General features: G+C 51.0%; 1 protein-coding gene across 2 annotated transcripts in view; it reads right to left on the minus strand.

Moving 5' to 3' along the window:
* Positions 1–4,416: 4,416 nt before the first annotated feature.
* Positions 4,417–19,543, minus strand: part of LOC142302582 (serine/threonine-protein kinase 38-like) — a 33,087-nt gene continuing 17,960 nt past the window's right edge. Inside the window, exons 8-14 of one of the 2 annotated variants that reach the window (XM_075343685.1) lie at positions 19,452–19,543; positions 13,911–13,972; positions 13,644–13,761; positions 13,410–13,533; positions 13,195–13,290; positions 9,714–9,805; positions 4,417–8,508 (exon numbers count right to left, since the gene is read on the minus strand). The exon at positions 19,452–19,543 is cut by the window's right edge and continues 11 nt beyond it. In XM_075343685.1, coding sequence (XP_075199800.1) covers positions 8,381–8,508; positions 9,714–9,805; positions 13,195–13,290; positions 13,410–13,533; positions 13,644–13,761; positions 13,911–13,972; positions 19,452–19,543 — 712 coding nt within the window. In that variant the 3' untranslated portion in view covers positions 4,417–8,380. Of the gene's footprint in view, positions 8,509–9,707; positions 9,806–13,194; positions 13,291–13,409; positions 13,534–13,643; positions 13,762–13,910; positions 13,973–19,451 lie in introns of both variants that reach the window. The other variant, XM_075343684.1, reaches the window with a different exon arrangement.

Raw genomic sequence — 19,543 nt, forward strand, 5'->3', positions numbered from 1 at the left:
TTCTGCAACTTTAGCAATCTCCCAGCTATGCTTCGCCCCCGCACTGAGGTCCTTCCCTGCTCCTTTAGCAATCCCCCAGCTATGCTTCGCCCCCGCACTGAGGTCCTTTCCTGCTCCTTTAGCTATCCCCCAGCTATGCTACGCCCCCGCACTGAGGTCCTTTTCTGCAACTTTAGCTATCCCCCAGCTATGCTTCACCCCCGCACTGAGGTCCTTTCCTGCTCCTTTAGCTATCCCCCAGCTATGCTACGCCCCCGCACTGAGGTCCTTTTCTGCAACTTTAGCTATCCCCCAGCTATGCTCCGCCCCCGCACTGAGGTCCTTTCCTGCTCCTTTAGCTATCCTCCAGCTATGCTCCGCCCCCGCACTGAGGTCCTTTTCTTCTCCTTTAGCAATCTCCCAGCTATGCTCCGCCCCCGCACTGAGGTCCTTTTCTGCAACTTTAGCAATCTCCCAGCTATGCTTCGCCCCCGCACTGAGGTCCTTTTCTGCTCCTTTAGCTATCCCCCAGCTATGCTCCGCCCCCGCACTGAGGTCCTTTCCTGCTCCTTTAGCAATCCCCCAGCTATGCTCCGCCCCCGCACTGAGGTCCTTTCCTGCTCCTTTAGCAATCCCCCAGCTATGCTTCGCCCCCGCACTGAGGTCCTTTCCTGCTCCTTTAACTATCCCCCAGCTATGCTCCGCCCCCGCACTGAGGTCCTTTCCTGCTCCTTTAACTATCTCCCAGCTATGCTTCGCCCCCGCACTGAGGTCCTTCCCTGCTCCTTTAGCAATCCCCCAGCTATGCTTCGCCCCCGCACTGAGGTCCTTTCCTGCTCCTTTAGCTATCCCCCAGCTATGCTCCGCCCCCGCACTGAGGTCCTTTTCTGCAACTTTAGCAATCTCCCAGCTATGCTCCGCCCCCGCACTGAGGTCCTTTTCTGCAACTTTAGCAATCTCCCAGCTATGCTCCGCCCCCGCACTGAGGTCCTTTCCTGCTCCTTTAGCTATCCTCCAGCTATGCTCCGCCCCCGCACTGAGGTCCTTTTCTTCTCCTTTAGCAATCTCCCAGCTATGCTCCGCCCCCGCACTGAGGTCCTTTTCTGCAACTTTAGCAATCTCCCAGCTATGCTTCGCCCCCGCACTGAGGTCCTTTTCTGCTCCTTTAGCTATCCCCCAGCTATGCTCCGCCCCCGCACTGAGGTCCTTTCCTGCTCCTTTAGCAATCCCCCAGCTATGCTCCGCCCCCGCACTGAGGTCCTTTCCTGCTCCTTTAGCAATCCCCCAGCTATGCTTCGCCCCCGCACTGAGGTCCTTTCCTGCTCCTTTAACTATCCCCCAGCTATGCTCCGCCCCCGCACTGAGGTCCTTTCCTGCTCCTTTAACTATCTCCCAGCTATGCTCCGCCCCCGCACTGAGGTCCTTTTCTGCAACTTTAGCAATCTCCCAGCTATGCTTCGCCCCCCGCACTGAGGTCCTTCCCTGCTCCTTTAGCAATCCCCCAGCTATGCTTCGCCCCCGCACTGAGGTCCTTTCCTGCTCCTTTAGCTATCCCCCAGCTATGCTCCGCCCCCGCACTGAGGTCCTTTTCTGCAACTTTAGCAATCTCCCAGCTATGCTCCGCCCCCGCACTGAGGTCCTTTCCTGCTCCTTTAGCTATCCTCCAGCTATGCTCCGCCCCCGCACTGAGGTCCTTTTCTTCTCCTTTAGCAATCTCCCAGCTATGCTCCGCCCCCGCACTGAGGTCCTTTTCTGCAACTTTAGCAATCTCCCAGCTATGCTTCGCCCCCGCACTGAGGTCCTTTTCTGCTCCTTTAGCAATCTCCCAGCTATGCTTCGCCCCCGCACTGAGGTCCTTTTCTGCTCCTTTAGCAATCCCCCAGCTATGCTTCGCCCCCGCACTGAGGTCCTTCCCTGCTCCTTTAGCAATCCCCCAGCTATGCTCCGCCCCTGCACTGAGGTCCTTTCCTTCTCCTTTAGCAATCTCCCAGCTATGCTCCGCCCCAAGCACTGAGGTCCTTTTCTGGTCCTTTAGCAATCCCCCAGCTATGCTTCGCCCCCGCACTGAGGTCCTTTTCTGCTCCTTTAGCAATCTCCCAGCTATGCTCCGCCCCTGCACTGAGGTCCTTTCCTTCTCCTTTAGCAATCTCCCAGCTATGCTCCGCCCCTGCACTGAGGTCCTTTTCTGCTCCTTTAGCAATCTCCCAGCTATGCTCCGCCCCAAGCACTGAGGTCCTTTTCTGGTCCTTTAGCAATCCCCCAGCTATGCTTCGCCCCCGCACTGAGGTCCTTTCCTTCTCCTTTAGCAATCCCCCAGCTATGCTCCGCCCCCGCACTGAGGTCCTTTCCTTCTCCTTTAGCAATCTCCCAGCTATGCTTCGCCCCCGCACTGAGGTCCTTCCCTGCTCCTTTAGCAATCCCCCAGCTATGCTTTGCCCCCGCACTGAGGTCCTTTTCTGCTCCTTTAGCAATCCCCCAGCTATGATTCGCCCCCGCACTGGAGGTCCTTTTCTGCTCCTTTAGCAATCTCCCAGCTATGCTCCGCCCCAAGCACTGAGGTCCTTTCCTGCTCCTGTAGCAATCCCCCAGCTATGCTCCGCCCCTGCACTGAGGTCCTTTCCTGCTCCTGTAGCAATCCCCCAGCTATGCTCCGCCCCCGCACTGAGGTCCTTTCCTGCTCCTGTAGCAATCCCCCAGCTATGCTCCGCCCCTGCACTGAGGTCCTTTTCTTCTCATTTAGCAATCTCCCAGCTATGCTTTGCCCCTGCACTGAGGTCCTTTTCTTCTCCTTTAGCAATCTCCCAGCTATGCTTTGCCCCCGCACTGAGGTCCTTTTCTGCAACTTTAGCAATCCCCCAGCTATGCTCTGCCCCTGCACTGAGGTCCTTTCCTGCTCCTTTAGCAATCCCCCAGCTATGATTCGCCCCCGCACTGGAGGTCCTTTTCTGCAACTTTAGCAATCTCCCAGCTATGCTCCGCCCCCGCACTGAGGTCCTTTTCTGCTTCTTTAGCAATCCCCCAGCTATGCTCCGCCCCAAGCACTGAGGTCCTTTTCTGCTTCTTTAGCAATCTCCCAGCTATGCTCCACCCCCAGCACTGAGGTCCTTTTCTGCTTCTTTAGCAATCCCCCAGCTATGCTCCGCCCCCAGCACTGAGGTCCTTTTCTGCTCCTTTAGCAATCCCCCAGCTATGCTCCGCCCCAAGCAGTGAGGTCCTTTTCTGCTTCTTTAGCAATCCCCCAGCTATGCTCCACCCCCAGCACTGAGGTCCTTTTCTGCTCCTTTAGCAATCCCCCAGCTATGCTCCACCCCCAGCACTGAGGTCCTTTTCTGCTTCTTTAGCAATCCCCCAGCTATGCTCCGCCCCTGCACTGAGGTCCTTTCCTGCTCCTTTATTTCTATCCTAATCTGAAGATTGGACCGGGAAGAAGGTGAGAGATGAAGGAGCCGCTGGGAGTCACCGTCTGATCCCCTCACTCTGGATTCGTCGCCGTCTGAATCATCCACATAATTGCGGCTCCAGTAAATTCTTCCAGGAAGAAAACGACTGATTAAATTAGGTGGATTCTGAGAAGTGAGGTTCAGTGAGGTCACCGCACATACAGACGATGACATCACACCGAGAAGTATCATTACTATCCACCCCTACAAGAGAGCAGCAAACGCCTTTGCTAAAAATACTCTGTGCTGCTGCACAAGCCTGATCCTACTAATGTATGCACACAGTGACTGAGCTAGCAGAATAGTGAGTGCAGCTCTGGAGGATAATACAGGAGGTAACTCAGGATCAGTAATGTAATGTATGTACACAGTGACTGCAGCAGCAGAATAGTGAGTGCAGCTCTGGAGTATAATACAGGAGGTAACTCAGGATCAGTAATGTAATGTATGTACACAGTGACTGCACCAGCAGAATAGTGAGTGCAGCTCTGGAGGATAATACAGGAGGTAACTCAGGATCAGTAATGTAATGTATGTACACAGTGACTGCACCAGCAGAAGAGTGAGTGCAGCTCTGGAGTATAATACAGGAGGTAACTCAGGATCAGTAATGTAATGTATGTACACAGTGACTGCAGCAGCAGAATAGTGAGTGCCGCTGGTGATGGGCTCCACCCTCTGCTTTACATACAGATGCCAGGCATTGAGGTGATGCGTGCCCGGGCAGAGCAGGAGGGTAAGGTTCTGGAATATAAAATGATCCTGTCCCTGCCTGGAGAGTTTGGAGCAGACTCCACCCGTGCTCCGCAGCAGGACACGAGCTGGTGACTGGCACCATGACATTGTGAGCAGATAGGACACGTAAGCCGGAGAGTTACAGGAGCCAGCACAGGCCGGCTCCGGAGACGCCTGCTACCACAGCGCCCTCTTGTAGACACCAGACACAGTGTTACAGACTATACACAGGAGCGTGAATACAGACAAGACCCCAGGCAGCTCTCAGAAAACATCTTTATTAGTATTAGCTGGGTTTATTGCATAAACATGGCTGCTTAACTGAAATCACCTTTATATTCCCAAAAGAGGCGATCACTACCCCACTGGATACAGGGCAGCAGAGAGCCGCAATCAGGGTCATATCTGCCATAGAGCAGGGCACGGGGAGGCTACCCGATACAGTATAGCGTCTGGAGTGGGAGGAACATCACTGACCCAGGAACAATGATCAAGCACCTACCTGCAGCCACCACTAGAGGGAGCTCACAGCAGTGTCATACATATAGCACCACTAGAGGGAGCTCACAGCAGTGTCATACATATAGCACCACTAGAGGGAGCTCACAGCAGTGTCATACATATAGCACCACTAGAGGGAGCTCACAGCAGTGTCATACATATAGCACCACTAGAGGGAGCTCACAGCAGTGTCATACATATAGCACCACTAGAGGGAGCTCACAGCAGTGTCATACATATAGCACCACTAGAGGGAGCTCACAGCAGTGTCATACATATAGCACCACTAGAGGGAGCTCACAGCAGTGTCATACATACAGCACCACTAGAGGGAGCTCACAGCAGTGTCATACATATAGCACCACTAGAGGGAGCTCACAGCAGTGTCATACATATAGCACCACTAGAGGGAGCTCACAGCAGTGTCATACATATAGCACCACTAGAGGGAGCTCACTACATACAGATTTATACAGCCACCACTAGAGGGAGCTCACTACATACAGATTTATACAGCCACCACTAGAGGGAGCTCACAGCACAGTCATTTACACAGCCACCACTAGAGGAGCTCACAGCACAGTCATTTACACAGCCACCACTAGAGGAGCTCACAGCACAGTCATTTACACAGCCACCACTAGAGGGAGCTCACAACAGTCCTTCATACAGCTTCTATCGAGTTCAATAAAATGAACTCCTGATTTATTTTTACCTGCTGAAATAGAGCCATTAATTCCACAGCAGTTTACAGACATTAGCATCACTGTCACCACAAGGGCTTACAATCTAAATTTCCTATCAGTATGACTTTGAAGTGTGGCAGGAACCAGAGAACCCGGAGGAAACCCGCACAAAACACGGGTGAAACCTACAAACCCTTTGCAGATGTTGGTGGGATATGCATCCAGCAGTGCAAACAGTGGTAACCACTGAGCCATCATACTGTATTGCATCATATTCCTTATACAGGGAGTTCCCTCTAGTGGTAGCTGTATAAATCTGTATGTAGTGAGCTCCCTCTAGTGGTGGCTGTATAAATCTGTATGTAGTGAGCTCCCTCTAGTGGTGGCTGTATACATCTGTATGTAGTGAGCTCCCTCTAGTGGTGGCTGTATAATCTGTATGTAGTGAGCTCCCTCTAGTGGTGACTGTATACATCTGTATGTAGTGAGCTCCCTCTAGTGGTGGCGGGTATAATCTGTATGTAGTGAGCTCCCTCTAGTGGTGGCTGTATAATCTGTATGTAGTGAGCTCCCTCTAGTGGAGACTGTATAAATCTGTATGTAGTGCGCTCCCTCTAGTAGTGGCTGTATAATCTGTATGTAGTGAGCTCCCTCTAGTGGTGGCTGTATAATCTGTATGTAGTGAGCTCCCTCTAGTAGTGGCTGTATAATCTGTATGTAGTGAGCTCCCTGTAGTGGTGGCTGTATAAATCTGTATGTAGTGAGCGCCCTCTAGTGGTGGCTGTATAAATCTGTATGTAGTGGCTCCCTCTAGTAGTGGCTGTATACATCTGTATGTAGTGAGCTCCCTCTAGTGGTGGCTGTATAAATATGTATGTAGTGAGCCCCCTCTAGTGGTGACTGTATAATCTGTATGTAATGAGCTCCCTCTAGTGGTGGCTGTATAAATCTGTATGTAGTGAGCTCCCTCTAGTGGTGACTGTATAATCTGTATGTAATGAGCTCCCTCTAGTGGTGGCTGTATAATCTGTATGTAGTGAGCTTCCTCTAGTGGTGGCTGTATAAATCTGTATGTACTGAGCTTCCTCTAGTGGTGGCTGTATAAATCTGTATGTAGTGAGCTCCCTCTAGTGGTGGCTGTATAATCTGTATGTAGTGAGCTCCCTCTAGTGGTGGCTGTATAAATCTGTATGTAGTGAGCTCCCTCTAGTGGTGGCTGTATAAATCTGTATGTAGTGAGCTCCCTCTAGTGGTGGCTGTATAAATCTGTATGTAGTGAGCTCCCTCTAGTGGTGGATGTATAAATCTGTATGTAGTGAGCTCCCTCTAGTGGTGGCTGTATAATCTGTATGTAGTGAGCGCCCTCTAGTGGTGGCTGTATAATCTGTATGTAGTGAGCTCCCTCTAGTGGTGGCTGTATAAATCTGTATGTAGTGAGCTCCCTCTAGTGGTGGCTGTATAAATCTGTATGTAGTGAGCTCCCTCTAGTGGTGGCTGTATAATCTGTATGTAGTGAGCCCCCTCTAGTGGTGGCTGTATAAATCTGTATGTAGTGAGCTCCCTCTAGTGGTGGCTGTATAAATCTGTATGTAGTGAGCTCCCTCTGATGGTGACTGTATAATCTGTATATAGTGAGCTCCCTCTAGTGGTGGCTGTATAAATCTGTATGTAGTGAGCTCCCTCTAGTGGTGACTGTATAAATCTGTATGTAGTGAGCTCCCTCTAGTGGTGGCTGTATAAATCTGTATGTAGTGAGCTCCCTCTAGTGGTGGCTGTATAAATCTGTATGTAGTGAGCTCCCTCTGATGGTGACTGTATAATCTGTATATAGTGAGCTCCCTCTAGTGGTGGCTGTATAAATCTGTATGTAGTGAGCTCCCTCTGATGGTGACTGTATAATCTGTATATAGTGAGCTCCCTCTAGTGGTGGCTGTATAAATCTGTATGTAGTGAGCTCCCTCTAGTGGTGGATGTATAAATCTGTATGTAGTGAGCTCCCTCTAGTGGTGGCTGTATAAATCTGTATGTAGTGAGCTCCCTCTAGTGGTGACTGTATAAATCTGTATGTAGTGAGCTTCCTCTAGTGGTGGCTGTATAAATCTGTATGTAGTGAGCTCCCTCTAGTGGTGGCTGTATAAATCTGTATGTAGTGAGCTCCCTCTAGTGGTGGCTGTATAATCTGGATGTAGTGAGCTCCCTCTAGTGGTGGCTGCAGGCAATTATTTAATTTAAAAAAAAAAAAGATTTGTTTGCAGTTAGTGAAAGCCTTTGGATGCAAAGAAGTTTTAGTTCACCATCGGTGCATGCTGGGAGTTGTAGTTTCCAAAAATGAGGAGTGCAGCAGATTTCTGACCTCTGGTCTATACACAATGCCCTTTGAATGTCTGACCCTGGCACCCAGACTGGTACATAGTAACAAACCCTCCGCTGTGACAACTATTCAGGCGATGACTAGTGTCGGGAGACAATTGTAACAAACCCTCAGCCATTATATATATATAAAAAATCAGTTTTGTTCCCGACCTCTGCACATAAATGACAAGACCCCGACATTGGAAAAGAAACAAAGATTAAAAATCAGAGCGGAGAATAAATAATCATAAAATTAGAAACAAAAAAAAAAAAAAAAAGTAGCAATAATGAAATTTATGGTTTCGTCACTGACCGGCAGCTGCCCCTTTAAAACAAACACAGTCCCTACGATCCCTATAATCCCGTCATAGGACGGTCGTCATCAGATCCGCGGTGGATTGTAGCTCCGGGGGTCTCACATTCAAAAGAATAGAAATAAAAGAAAAGTGTGAAGCCCCCCGGGGTGAGCGCAGGGACCCTCACAACATAAATATAAAAAGGTGGGAATTGGAAGTGTCCGGTGGTCTCCGCCATCCTGCGAGAAATCCTAGGCCTGCAGAATTTCCTGGGGGTCCGCTCCAGTCCTGCGCAGATGGCGGCGGCCGAGTCCCAGATCCCGGAGACCTGAGAATCTGCAGTGTTTTGTCTCATTTTCTCCTTGAGTCAATAAGAAGCAGCAGATGATGCTCATAACTTTCCGGACTTCATGTAGGAGGGGATGGAGCCGCGCTGAGTCAGCCCCTCGAACCGCTTGTAGGTGTAGTTTAGGAAAACCCAGTCCTTGGATTTGTAGTCCGGCTCCGTCGTGTTTGGCACTAAAGAGGCGAAAGAGAAAAACGCTTCAAAATCTAAACATGTAAAAGAAGGAGAAAGTGACAAGTAAAAGCGAGGGAGGGGCGGCGGACAAAGAGCCAGCGAGGGAGGGGCGGCGGACAAAGAGCCAGCGGGGGAGGGGCGGCGGACAAAGAGCAAGCGGGGGAGGGGCGGCGGACAAAGAGCAAGCGAGGGAGGGGCGGCGGACAAAGAGCAAGCGAGGGAGGGGCGGCGGACAAAGAGCAAGCGAGGGAGGGGCGGCGGACAAAGAGCAAGCGAGGGAGGGGCGGCGGACAAAGAGCAAGCGAGGGAGGGGCGGCGGACAAAGAGCAAGCGAGGGAGGGGCGGCGGACAAAGAGCAAGCGAGGGAGGGGCGGCGGACAAAGAGCAAGCGAGGGAGGGGCGGCGGACAAAGAGCAAGCGAGGGAGGGGCGGCGGACAAAGAGCAAGCGAGGGAGGGGCGGCGGACAAAGAGCAAGCGAGGGAGGGGCGGCGGACAAAGAGCAAGCGAGGGAGGGGCGGCGGACAAAGAGCAAGCGAGGGAGGGGCGGCGGACAAAGAGCAAGCGAGGGAGGGGCGGCGGACAAAGAGCAAGCGAGGGAGGGGCGGCGGACAAAGAGCAAGCGAGGGAGGGGCGGCGGACAAAGCAAGCGAGGGAGGGGCGGCGGACAAAGAGCAAGCGAGGGAGGGGCGGCGGACAAAGAGCAAGCGAGGGAGGGAGGACAAAGAGCAAGCGAGGGAGGGGCGGCGGACAAAGAGCAAGCGAGGGAGGGAGGACAAAGAGCAAGCGAGGGAGGAGCGGCGGACAAAGAGCAAGCGAGGGAGGGGCGGCGGACAAAGAGCAAGCGAGGGAGGGGCGGCGGACAAAGAGCAAGCGAGGGAGGGGCGGCGGACAAAGAGCAAGCGAGGGAGGGGCGGCGGACAAAGAGCAAGTGAGGGAGGGAGGACAAAGAGCAAGTGAGGGAGGATGGACAAAGAGCAAGCGAATGAGGCAGTGGCAGGCAACGAGAGCTAGAGAGACGGATGGTGGACAAAGAGTAAAGAGAGCGAGGTGGTGGCAGGAAAATCAGGCGGCAGGCAAAGAGGGCAAGAAAATAAAGAAGTGGCAGAAGGAAAGAGCAATCAATAAGTCATCCCCAGACAAAAGCTTTAAATAAAAGGATAGATGAGGCCAGAAATGTGCGGTGTGGTCTATACTTACACTTACCTGGCTGCAAAATATCCGATTCTGGGAACTCATCAAAGTTGGACGTATCATCAATGCTCTTTATCTCAATGTTGATCGCTGCCGGTCTCTCCCTACATCCGCAACATGAGAAAGACTGAACATGAGACCGCAGGGAAAAATGTATAACTGTGTATACAGAGTCTTATGTATCTGTGTATACAGGGAGCTCCCTCTAGTGGTGACTGCAGACAGGATCTTATCATGTATCTCAGTATACAGGGAGCTCCCCCTAGTGGTGGCTGCAGACAGGATCTTATCATGTATCTCTGTATACAGGGAGCTCACTCTAGTGGTGGCTGCAGACAGGATCTTATCATGTATCTCTGTATACAGGGAGCTCCCCCTAGTGGTGGCTGCAGACAGGATATTATCATGTATCTCTGTATACAGGGAGCTCCCCCTAGTGGTGGCTGCAGACAGGATCTTATCATGTATCTCTGTATACAGGGAGCTCCCCCTAGTGGTGGCTGCAGACAGGATCTTATCATGTATCTCTGTATACAGGGAGCTCCCCCTAGTGGTGGCTGCAGACAGGATATTATCATGTATCTCTGTATACAGGGAGCTCCCCCTAGTGGTGGCTGCAGACAGGATCTTATCATGTATCTCTGTATACAGGGAGCTCCCCCTAGTGGTGGCTGCAGACAGGATCTTATCATGTATCTCTGTATACAGGGAGCTCCCCCTAGTGGTGGCTGCAGACAGAATCTTATCATGTATCTCTGTATACAGGGAGCTCCCCCTAGTGGTGGCTGCAGACAGGATCTTATCATGTATCTCTGTATACAGGGAGCTCCCCCTAGTGGTGACTGCAGACAGGATCTTATCATGTATCTCTGTATACAGGGAGCTCCCCCTAGTGGTGGCTGCAGACAGGATCTTATCATGTATCTCTGTATACAGGGAGCTCCCTCTAGTGGTGGCTGCAGACAGGATCTTATCATGTATCTCTGTATACAGGGAGCTCCCCCTAGTGGTGGCTGCAGACAGGATATTATCATGTATCTCTGTATACAGGGAGCTCCCCCTAGTGGTGGCTGCAGACAGGATATTATCATGTATCTCTGTATACAGGGAGCTCCCCCTAGTGGTGGCTGCAGACAGGATCTTATCATGTATCTCTGTATACAGGGAGCTCCCCCTAGTGGTGGCTGCAGACAGGATCTTATCATGTATCTCTGTATACAGGGAGCTCCCCCTAGTGGTGGCTGCAGACAGGATATTATCATGTATCTCTGTATACAGGGAGCTCCCCCTAGTGGTGGCTGCAGACAGGATCTTATCATGTATCTCTGTATACAGGGAGCTCCCCCTAGTGGTGGCTGCAGACAGGATCTTATGTATCTCTGTATACAGGGAGCTCCCCCTAGTGGTGGCTGCAGACAGAATCTTATCATGTATCTCTGTATACAGGGAGCTCCCCCTAGTGGTGGCTGCAGACAGGATCTTATCATGTATCTCTGTATACAGGGAGCTCCCCCTAGTGGTGACTGCAGACAGGATCTTATCATGTATCTCTGTATACAGGGAGCTCCCCCTAGTGGTGGCTGCAGACAGGATCTTATCATGTATCTCTGTATACAGGGAGCTCCCTCTAGTGGTGGCTGCAGACAGGATCTTATCATGTATCTCTGTATACAGGGAGCTCCCCCTAGTGGTGGCTGCAGACAGGATCTTATCATGTATCTCTGTATACAGGGAGCTCCCCCTAGTGGTGGCTGCAGACAGGATCTTATGTATCTCTGTATACAGGGAGCTCTCCCTAGTGGTGGCTGCAGACAGGATCTTATATATCTCTGTATACAGGGAGCTCCCCCTAGTGGTGGCTGCAGACAGGATCTTATGTATCTCTGTATACAGGGAGCTCCCCCTAGTGGTGGCTGCAAACAGGACCTTATGTATCTCTGTATACAGGGAGCTCCCCCTAGTGGTGGCTGCAGACAGGACCTTATCATGTATCTCTGTATACAGGGCGCTCCCACTAGTGGTGGCTGCAGACAGGATCTTATCATGTATCTCTGTATACAGGGAGCTCCCCCTAGTGGAGGCTGCAGACAGGATGTTATCATGTATCTCTGTATACAGGGAGCTCCCCCTAGTGGTGGCTGTAGACAGGAGCTTATGTATCTCTGTATACAGGGAGCTCCCCCTAGTGGTGACTGCAGACAGGATCTTATATATCTCTGTATACAGGGAGCTCCCCCTAGTGGTGGCTGCAGACAGGATGTTATCATGTATCTCTGTATACAGGGAGCTCCCCCTAGTGGTGGCTGTAGACAGGAGCTTATCATGTATCTCTGTATACAGGGAGCTCCCCCTAGTGGTGGCTGCAGACAGGATCTTATCATGTATCTCTGTATACAGGGAGCTCCCCCTAGTGGTGACTGCAGACAGGATCTTATCATGTATCTCTGTATACAGGGAGCTCCCTCTAGTGGTGGCTGCAGACAGGATCTTATCATGTATCTCTGTATACAGGGAGCTCCCCCTAGTGGTGGCTGCAGACAGGATCTTATCATGTATCTCTGTATACAGGGAGCTCCCCCTAGTGGTGGCTGCAGACAGGATCTTATGTATCTCTGTATACAGGGAGCTCTCCCTAGTGGTGGCTGCAGACAGGATCTTATATATCTCTGTATACAGGGAGTTCCCCCTAGTGGTGGCTGCAGACAGGATCTTATGTATCTCTGTATACAGGGAGCTCCTCCTAGTGGTGGCTGCAGACAGGATCTTATATATCTCTGTATACAGGGAGTTCCCCCTAGTGGTGGCTGCAGACAGGATCTTATATATCTCTGTATACAGGGAGCTCCTCCTAGTGGTGGCTGCAGACAGGATCTTATGTATCTCTGTATACAGGGAGCTCCCCCTAGTGGTGGCTGCAAACAGGACCTTATGTATCTCTGTATACAGGGAGCTCCCCCTAGTGGTGGCTGCAGACAGGACCTTATCATGTATCTCTGTATACAGGGCGCTCCCACTAGTGGTGGCTGCAGACAGGATCTTATCATGTATCTCTGTATACAGGGAGCTCCCCCTAGTGGAGGCTGCAGACAGGATGTTATCATGTATCTCTGTATACAGGGAGCTCACCCTAGTGGTGGCTGTAGACAGGAGCTTATCATGTATCTCTGTATACAGGGAGCTCCCCCTAGTGGTGACTGCAGACAGGATCTTATGTATCTCTGTATACAGGGAGCTCCCCCTAGTGGTGGCTGCAGACAGGATGTTATCATGTATCTCTGTATACAGGGAGCTCCCCCTAGTGGTGGCTGTAGACAGGAGCTTATCATGTATCTCTGTATACAGGGAGCTCCCCCTAGTGGTGGCTGTAGACAGGAGCTTATCATGTATCTCTGTATACAGGGAGCTCCCCCTAGTGGTGGCTGTAGACAGGAGCTTATCATGTATCTCTGTATACAGGGAGCTCCCCCTAGTGGTGGCTGCAGATCCTCTGTACCTGATATGTCCCCAGTCCACACATTCGAAAAACGGATGAGTTTTTATTTCTTCTATTCCAACTGCACCGATTCGGTTGTCGGCGTCGGTGCAGAACCTATATAGGTGATAATAAAGGCTTTAACACTTGTGCCATACATAGACTCCCGACATTCCCCATAGTAAATCTCTATCTTGGGAGGGCAGCACTCGCCCGTGGCCCCGGCTCACACTCACTTGAGAATTAAGTCTTTGGACTTTTCGGATATTGGAACCTCCGGAGGAAACACGAGGGTCTCTTTCCAGGTCATCACTTTCCGATACGTCTCTTGTGGGGTTTCGGAGCAGAACGGAGGATATCCTGCGAGAGGCGAAACACAGAGGAGTGTGCGGCTTATTATGACAGCGCCGCGTACTGGAGAAGGTGGGGGGCCACGTCACACACCAGCAGTGTATTATGGGGGTCCGTACCTATCAGCATCTCATACATAATGACTCCAAGGGACCACCAGTCACACAGCTTGTTGTATCCCGTCTGCATGAAGACCTCAGGGGCGATGTAGTCAGGAGTCCCGACCGTAGAATAGGCCTGTAAGCGAATACAAAAGGGGGTTACACCATAAACGCTCAATATAATGGGGGTCCGAAATCTGGAGGAATGAAGGGTACAACAACACCCAGCCCTCAAAGGAACCGCAGCACAAATCCATCACAGTGCAAAACAAGAGCGAGACTCACCAGCTGCCTCCGATTCTTTTTCCAGGTCTCGGCTTTCCTCTTGGAGTTCATATTCTGAAAAGCTGGAGAAAAAGAGAAATATAATATACTATCTGCAGCCACCACTAGGGGGAGCTCCCTGTATAGAGAGATACATGATAAGATCCTGTCTGCAGCCACCACTAGGGGGAGCTCCCTGTATACAGAGATACATGATAAGATCCTGTCTGCAGTCACCACTAGGGGGAGCTCCCTGTATACAGAGATACATGATAAGATCCTGTCTGCAGTCACCACTAGGGGGAGCTCCCTGTATACAGAGATACATGATCAGATCCTGTCTGCAGCCACCACTAGGGGGAGCTCCCTGTATAGAGAGATACATGATAAGATCCTGTCTGCAGCCACCACTAGGGGGAGCTCCCTGTAAACAGAGATACATGATAAGATCCTGTCTGCAGTCACCACTAGGGGGAGCTCCCTGTATACAGAGATACATGATAAGATCCTGTCTGCAGCCACCACTAGGGGGAGCTCCCTGTATACAGAGATCCATGATAAGCTCCTGTCTGCAGCCACCACTAGGGGGAGCTCCCTGTATACAGAGATCCATGATAAAATCCTGTCTGCAGACACCACTAGGGGGAGCTCCCTGTATACAGAGATACATGATAAGATCCTGTCTGCAGACACCACTAGGGGGAGCTCCCTGTATACAGAGATACATGATAAGATCCTGTCTGCAGACACCACTAGGGGGAGCTCTCTGTATACAGAGATACATGATAAGATCCTGTCTGCAGCCACCACTAGAGGGAGCTCCCTGTATACAGAGATACATGATAAGATCCTGTCTGCAGACACCACTAGAGGGAGCTCCCTGTATACAGAGATACATGATAAGATCCTGTCTGCAGACACCACTAGGGGGAGCTCCCTGTATACAGAGATACATGATAAGATCCTGTCTGCAGACACCACTAGGGGGAGCTCCCTGTATACAGAGATACATGATAAGATCGTGTGTGCAGTCACCACTAGAGGGAGCTCCCTGTATACAGAGATACATGATAAGATCCTGTCTGCAGCCACCACTAGGGGGAGCTCCCTGTATACAGAGATACATGATAAGATCCTGTCTGCAGCCACCACTAGGGGGAGCTCCCTGTATACAGAGATACATGATAAGATCCTGTCTGCAGCCACCACTAGGGGGAGCTCCCTGTATACAGAAATACATGATAAGATCCTGTCTACAGCCACCACTAGGGGGAGCTCCCTGTATACAGAGATACATGATAAGATTCTGTCTGCAGCCACCACTAGGGGGAGCTCCCTGTATACAGAGGTACATGATAAGATCCTGTCTGCAGTCACCACTAGGGGGAGCTCCCTGTATACAGAGATACATGATAAGATCCTGTCTGCAGTCACCACTAGGGGGAGCTCCCTGTATACAGAGATACATGATAAGATCCTGTCTGCAGCCACCACTAGAGGGAGCGCCCTGTATACAGAGATACATGATAAGATCCTGTCTGCAGTCACCACTAGAGGGAGCTCCCTGTATACAGAGATACATGATAAGATCCTGTCTGCAGCCACCACTAGAGGGAGCTCCCTGTATACAGAGATACATGATAAGATCCTGTCTGCAGTCACCACTAGGGGGAGCTCCCTGTATACAGAGATACATGATAAGATCCTGTCTGCAGCCACCACTAGAGGGAGCGCCCTGTATACAGAGATACATGATAAGATCCTGTCTGCAGTCACCACTAGAGGGAGCTCCCTGTATACAGAGATACATGATAAGATCCTGTCTGCAGTCACCACTAGGGGGAGCTCCCTGTATACAGAGGTACATGATAAGATCCTGTCTGCAGTCACCACTAGGGGGAGCTCCCTGTATACAGAGATACATGATAAGATCCTGTCTGCAGCCACCACTAGGGGGAGCTGCCTGTATACAGAGATACATGATAAGATCCTGTCTGCAGCCACCACTAGGGGGAGCTCCCTGTATACAGAGATACATGATAAGATCCTGTCTGCAGCCACCACTAGAGGGAGCTCCCTGTATACAGAGATACATTATAAGATCCTGTCAGCAGCCACCACTAGAGGGAGCTCCCTGTATACAGAGATACATGATAAGATCCTGTCTGCAGCCACCACTAGGGGGAGCTCCCTGTATACAGAGATACATGATAAGATCCTGTCTGCAGCCACCACTAGGGGGAGCTCCCTGTATACAGAGATACATGGTAAGATCCTGTCTGCAGCCACCACTAGGGGGAGCTCCCTGTATACAGAGATACATGATAAGATCCTGTCTGCAGCCACCACTAGGGGGAGCTCCCTGTATACAGAGATACATGATAAGATCCTGTCTGCAGTCACCACTAGGGGGAGCTCCCTGTATACAGAGATACATGATAAGATCCTGTCTGCAGCCACCACTAGGGGGAGCTCCCTGTATACAGAGATACATGATAAGATCCTGTCTACAGTCACCACTAGGGGGAGATCCCTGTATACAGAGATACATGATAAGATCCTGTCTGTAGCCACCACTAGGGGGAGCTCCCTGTATACAGAGATACATGATAAGATCCTGTCTGCAGCCACCGCTAGGGGGAGCTCCCTGTATACAGAGATACATAAGATCCTGTCTGCAGCCACCACTAGGGGGAGCTCCCTGTATACAGAGATACATGATAAGATCCTGTCTGCAGCCACCACTAGGGGGAGCTCCCTGTATACAGAGATACATAAGATCCTGTCTGCAGCCACCACTAGGGGGAGCTCCCTGTATACAGAGATACATGATAAGATCCTGTCTGCAGTCACCACTAGGGGGAGCTCCCTGTATACAGAGATACATGATAAGATCCTGTCTGCAGCCACCACTAGGGGGAGCTCCCTGTATACAGAGATACATGATAAGATCCTGTCTGCAGCCACCACTAGGGGGAGCTCCCTGTAAACAGAGATACATGATAAGATCCTGTCTGCAGCCACCACTAGGGGGAGCTCACTGTATACAGAGATACATAAGATCCTGTCTGCAGACACCACTAGGGGGAGCTCCCTGTATACAGAGATACATGACAAGATCCTGTCTGCAGTCACCACTAGGGGGAGCTCCCTGTATACAGAGATACATGATAAGGTCCTGTCTGCAGTCACCACTAGGGGGAGCTCCCTGTATACAGAAATACATGATAAGATCCTGTCTGCAGCCACCACTAGGGGGAGCTCCCTGTATAGAGAGATACATGATAAGATCCTGTCTGCAGCCACCACTAGGGGGAGCTCCCTGTAAACAGAGATACATGATAAGATCCTGTCTGCAGTCACCACTAGGGGGAGCTCCCTGTATACAGAGATACATGATAAGATCCTGTCTGCAGCCACCACTAGGGGGAGCTCCCTGTATAGAGAGATACATGATAAGATCCTGTCTGCAGCCACCACTAGGGGGAGCTCCCTGTATAGAGAGATACATGATAAGATCCTGTCTGCAGCCACCACTAGGGGGAGCTCCCTGTATACAGAGATACATGATAAGATCCTGTCTGCAGCCACCACTAGGGGGAGCTCACTGTATACAGAGATACATGATAAGATCCTGTCTGCAGCCACCACTAGGGGGAGCTCCCTGTATACAGAGATACATGATAAGATCCTGTCTGCAGCCACCACTAGGGGGAGCTCCCTGTATACAGAGATACATAAGATCCTGTCTGCAGACACCACTAGGGGGAGCTCCCTGTATACAGAGATACATGATAAGATCCTGTCTGCAGTCACCACTAGGGGGAGCTCCCTGTATACAGAGATACATGATAAGGTCCTGTCTGCAGTCACCACTAGGGGGAGCTCCCTGTATACAGAAATACATGATAAGATCCTGTCTGTTGCCACCACTAGGGGGAGCTCCCTGTATACAGAGATACATGATAAGATCCTGTCTGCAGCCACCACTAGGGGGAGCTCCCTGTATACAGAGATACATGATAAGATCCTGTCTGCAGTCACCACTAGGGGGAGCTCCCTGTATACAGAGATACATGATAAGATCCTGTCTGCAGCCACCACTAGGGGGAGCTCCCTGTATACAGAGATACATGATAAGATCCTGTCTGCAGCCACCACTAGGGGGAGCTCCCTGTATACAGAGATACATGATAAGATCCTGTCTGCAGCCACCACTAGGGGGAGCTCCCTGTATACAGAGATACATGATAAGATCCTGTCTGCAGCCACCACTAGGGGGAGCTCCCTGTATACAGAGATACATGATAAGATCCTGTCTGCAGCCACCACTAGGGGGAGCTCCCTGTATACAGAGATACATGATAAGATCCTGTCTGCAGTCACCACTAGGGGGAGCTCCCTGTATACAGAGATACATGATAAGACCCTGTCTGCAGCCACCACTAGGGGGAGCTCCCTGTATACAGAGATACATGATGAGATCCTGTCTGCAGCCACCACTAGGGGGAGCTCCCTGTATACAGAGATACATGATAAGATCCTGTCTGCAGTCACCACTAGGGGGAGCTCCCTGTATACAGAGACACATAAGATCCTGTCTGCAGCCTCCACTAGGGGGAGCTCCCTGTATAGAGATACATGATAAGATCCTGTCTGCAGCCACCACTAGGGGGAGCTCCCTGTATACAGAGATACATGATAAGATCCTGTCTGCAGCCACCACTAGGGGGAGCTCCCTGTATACAGAGATACATGATAAGATCCTGTCTGCAGCCACCACTAGGGGGAGCTCCCTGTATACAGAGATACATGATAAGATCCTGTCTGCAGTCACCACTAGGGGGAGCTCCCTGTATACAGAGACACATAAGATCCTGTCTGCAGCCTCCACTAGGGGGAGCTCCCTGTATAGAGATACATGATAAGATCCTGTCTGCAGCCACCACTAGGGGGAGCTCCCTGTATACAGAGATACATGATAAAATCCTGTCTGCAGCTACCACTAGGGGGAGCTCCCTGTATACAGAGATACATGATAAAATCCTGTCTGCAGCCTCCACTAGGGGGAGCTCCCTGTATAGAGATACATGATAAGATCCTGTCTGCAGCCACCACTAGGGGGAGATCCCTGTATACAGAGATACATAAGATCCTGTCTGCAGCCACCACTAGGGGGAGCTCCCTGTATACAGAGATACATGATAAGATCCTGTCTGCAGCTACCATTAGGGGGAGCTCCCTGTATACAGAGATACATGATAAGATCCTGTCTGCAGCCACCACTAGGGGGAGCTCCCTGTATACAGAGATACATGATAAGATCCTGTCTGCAGCCACCACTAGGGGGAGCTCCCTGTATACAGAGAAACATGATAAGATCCTGTCTGCAGCCACCACTAGGGGGAGCTCCCTGTATACAGAGATACATGATAAGATCCTATCTGCAGCCACCACTAGAGGGAGCTCCCTGTATATGAATGCTTTTGGCTGTTCCTTAGCTGGAGGTTTGGAGCAGTGTATCAGAATGCTGCTGCTCCTGTGTTATATTGAGTTACTCACAGAAGTCGCTGGGTGGATTGTGGCTGAGATTCCTGTAGAATTCGGTGCGATGAGCTTTTTTCAGGCCGGTGCAAAGACCAAAATCTGAGAGT

Source organism: Anomaloglossus baeobatrachus, chromosome 4 (genome assembly GCF_048569485.1).
Source record: "Anomaloglossus baeobatrachus isolate aAnoBae1 chromosome 4, aAnoBae1.hap1, whole genome shotgun sequence".
NCBI classification, from domain to species: domain Eukaryota; kingdom Metazoa; phylum Chordata; class Amphibia; order Anura; family Aromobatidae; genus Anomaloglossus; species Anomaloglossus baeobatrachus.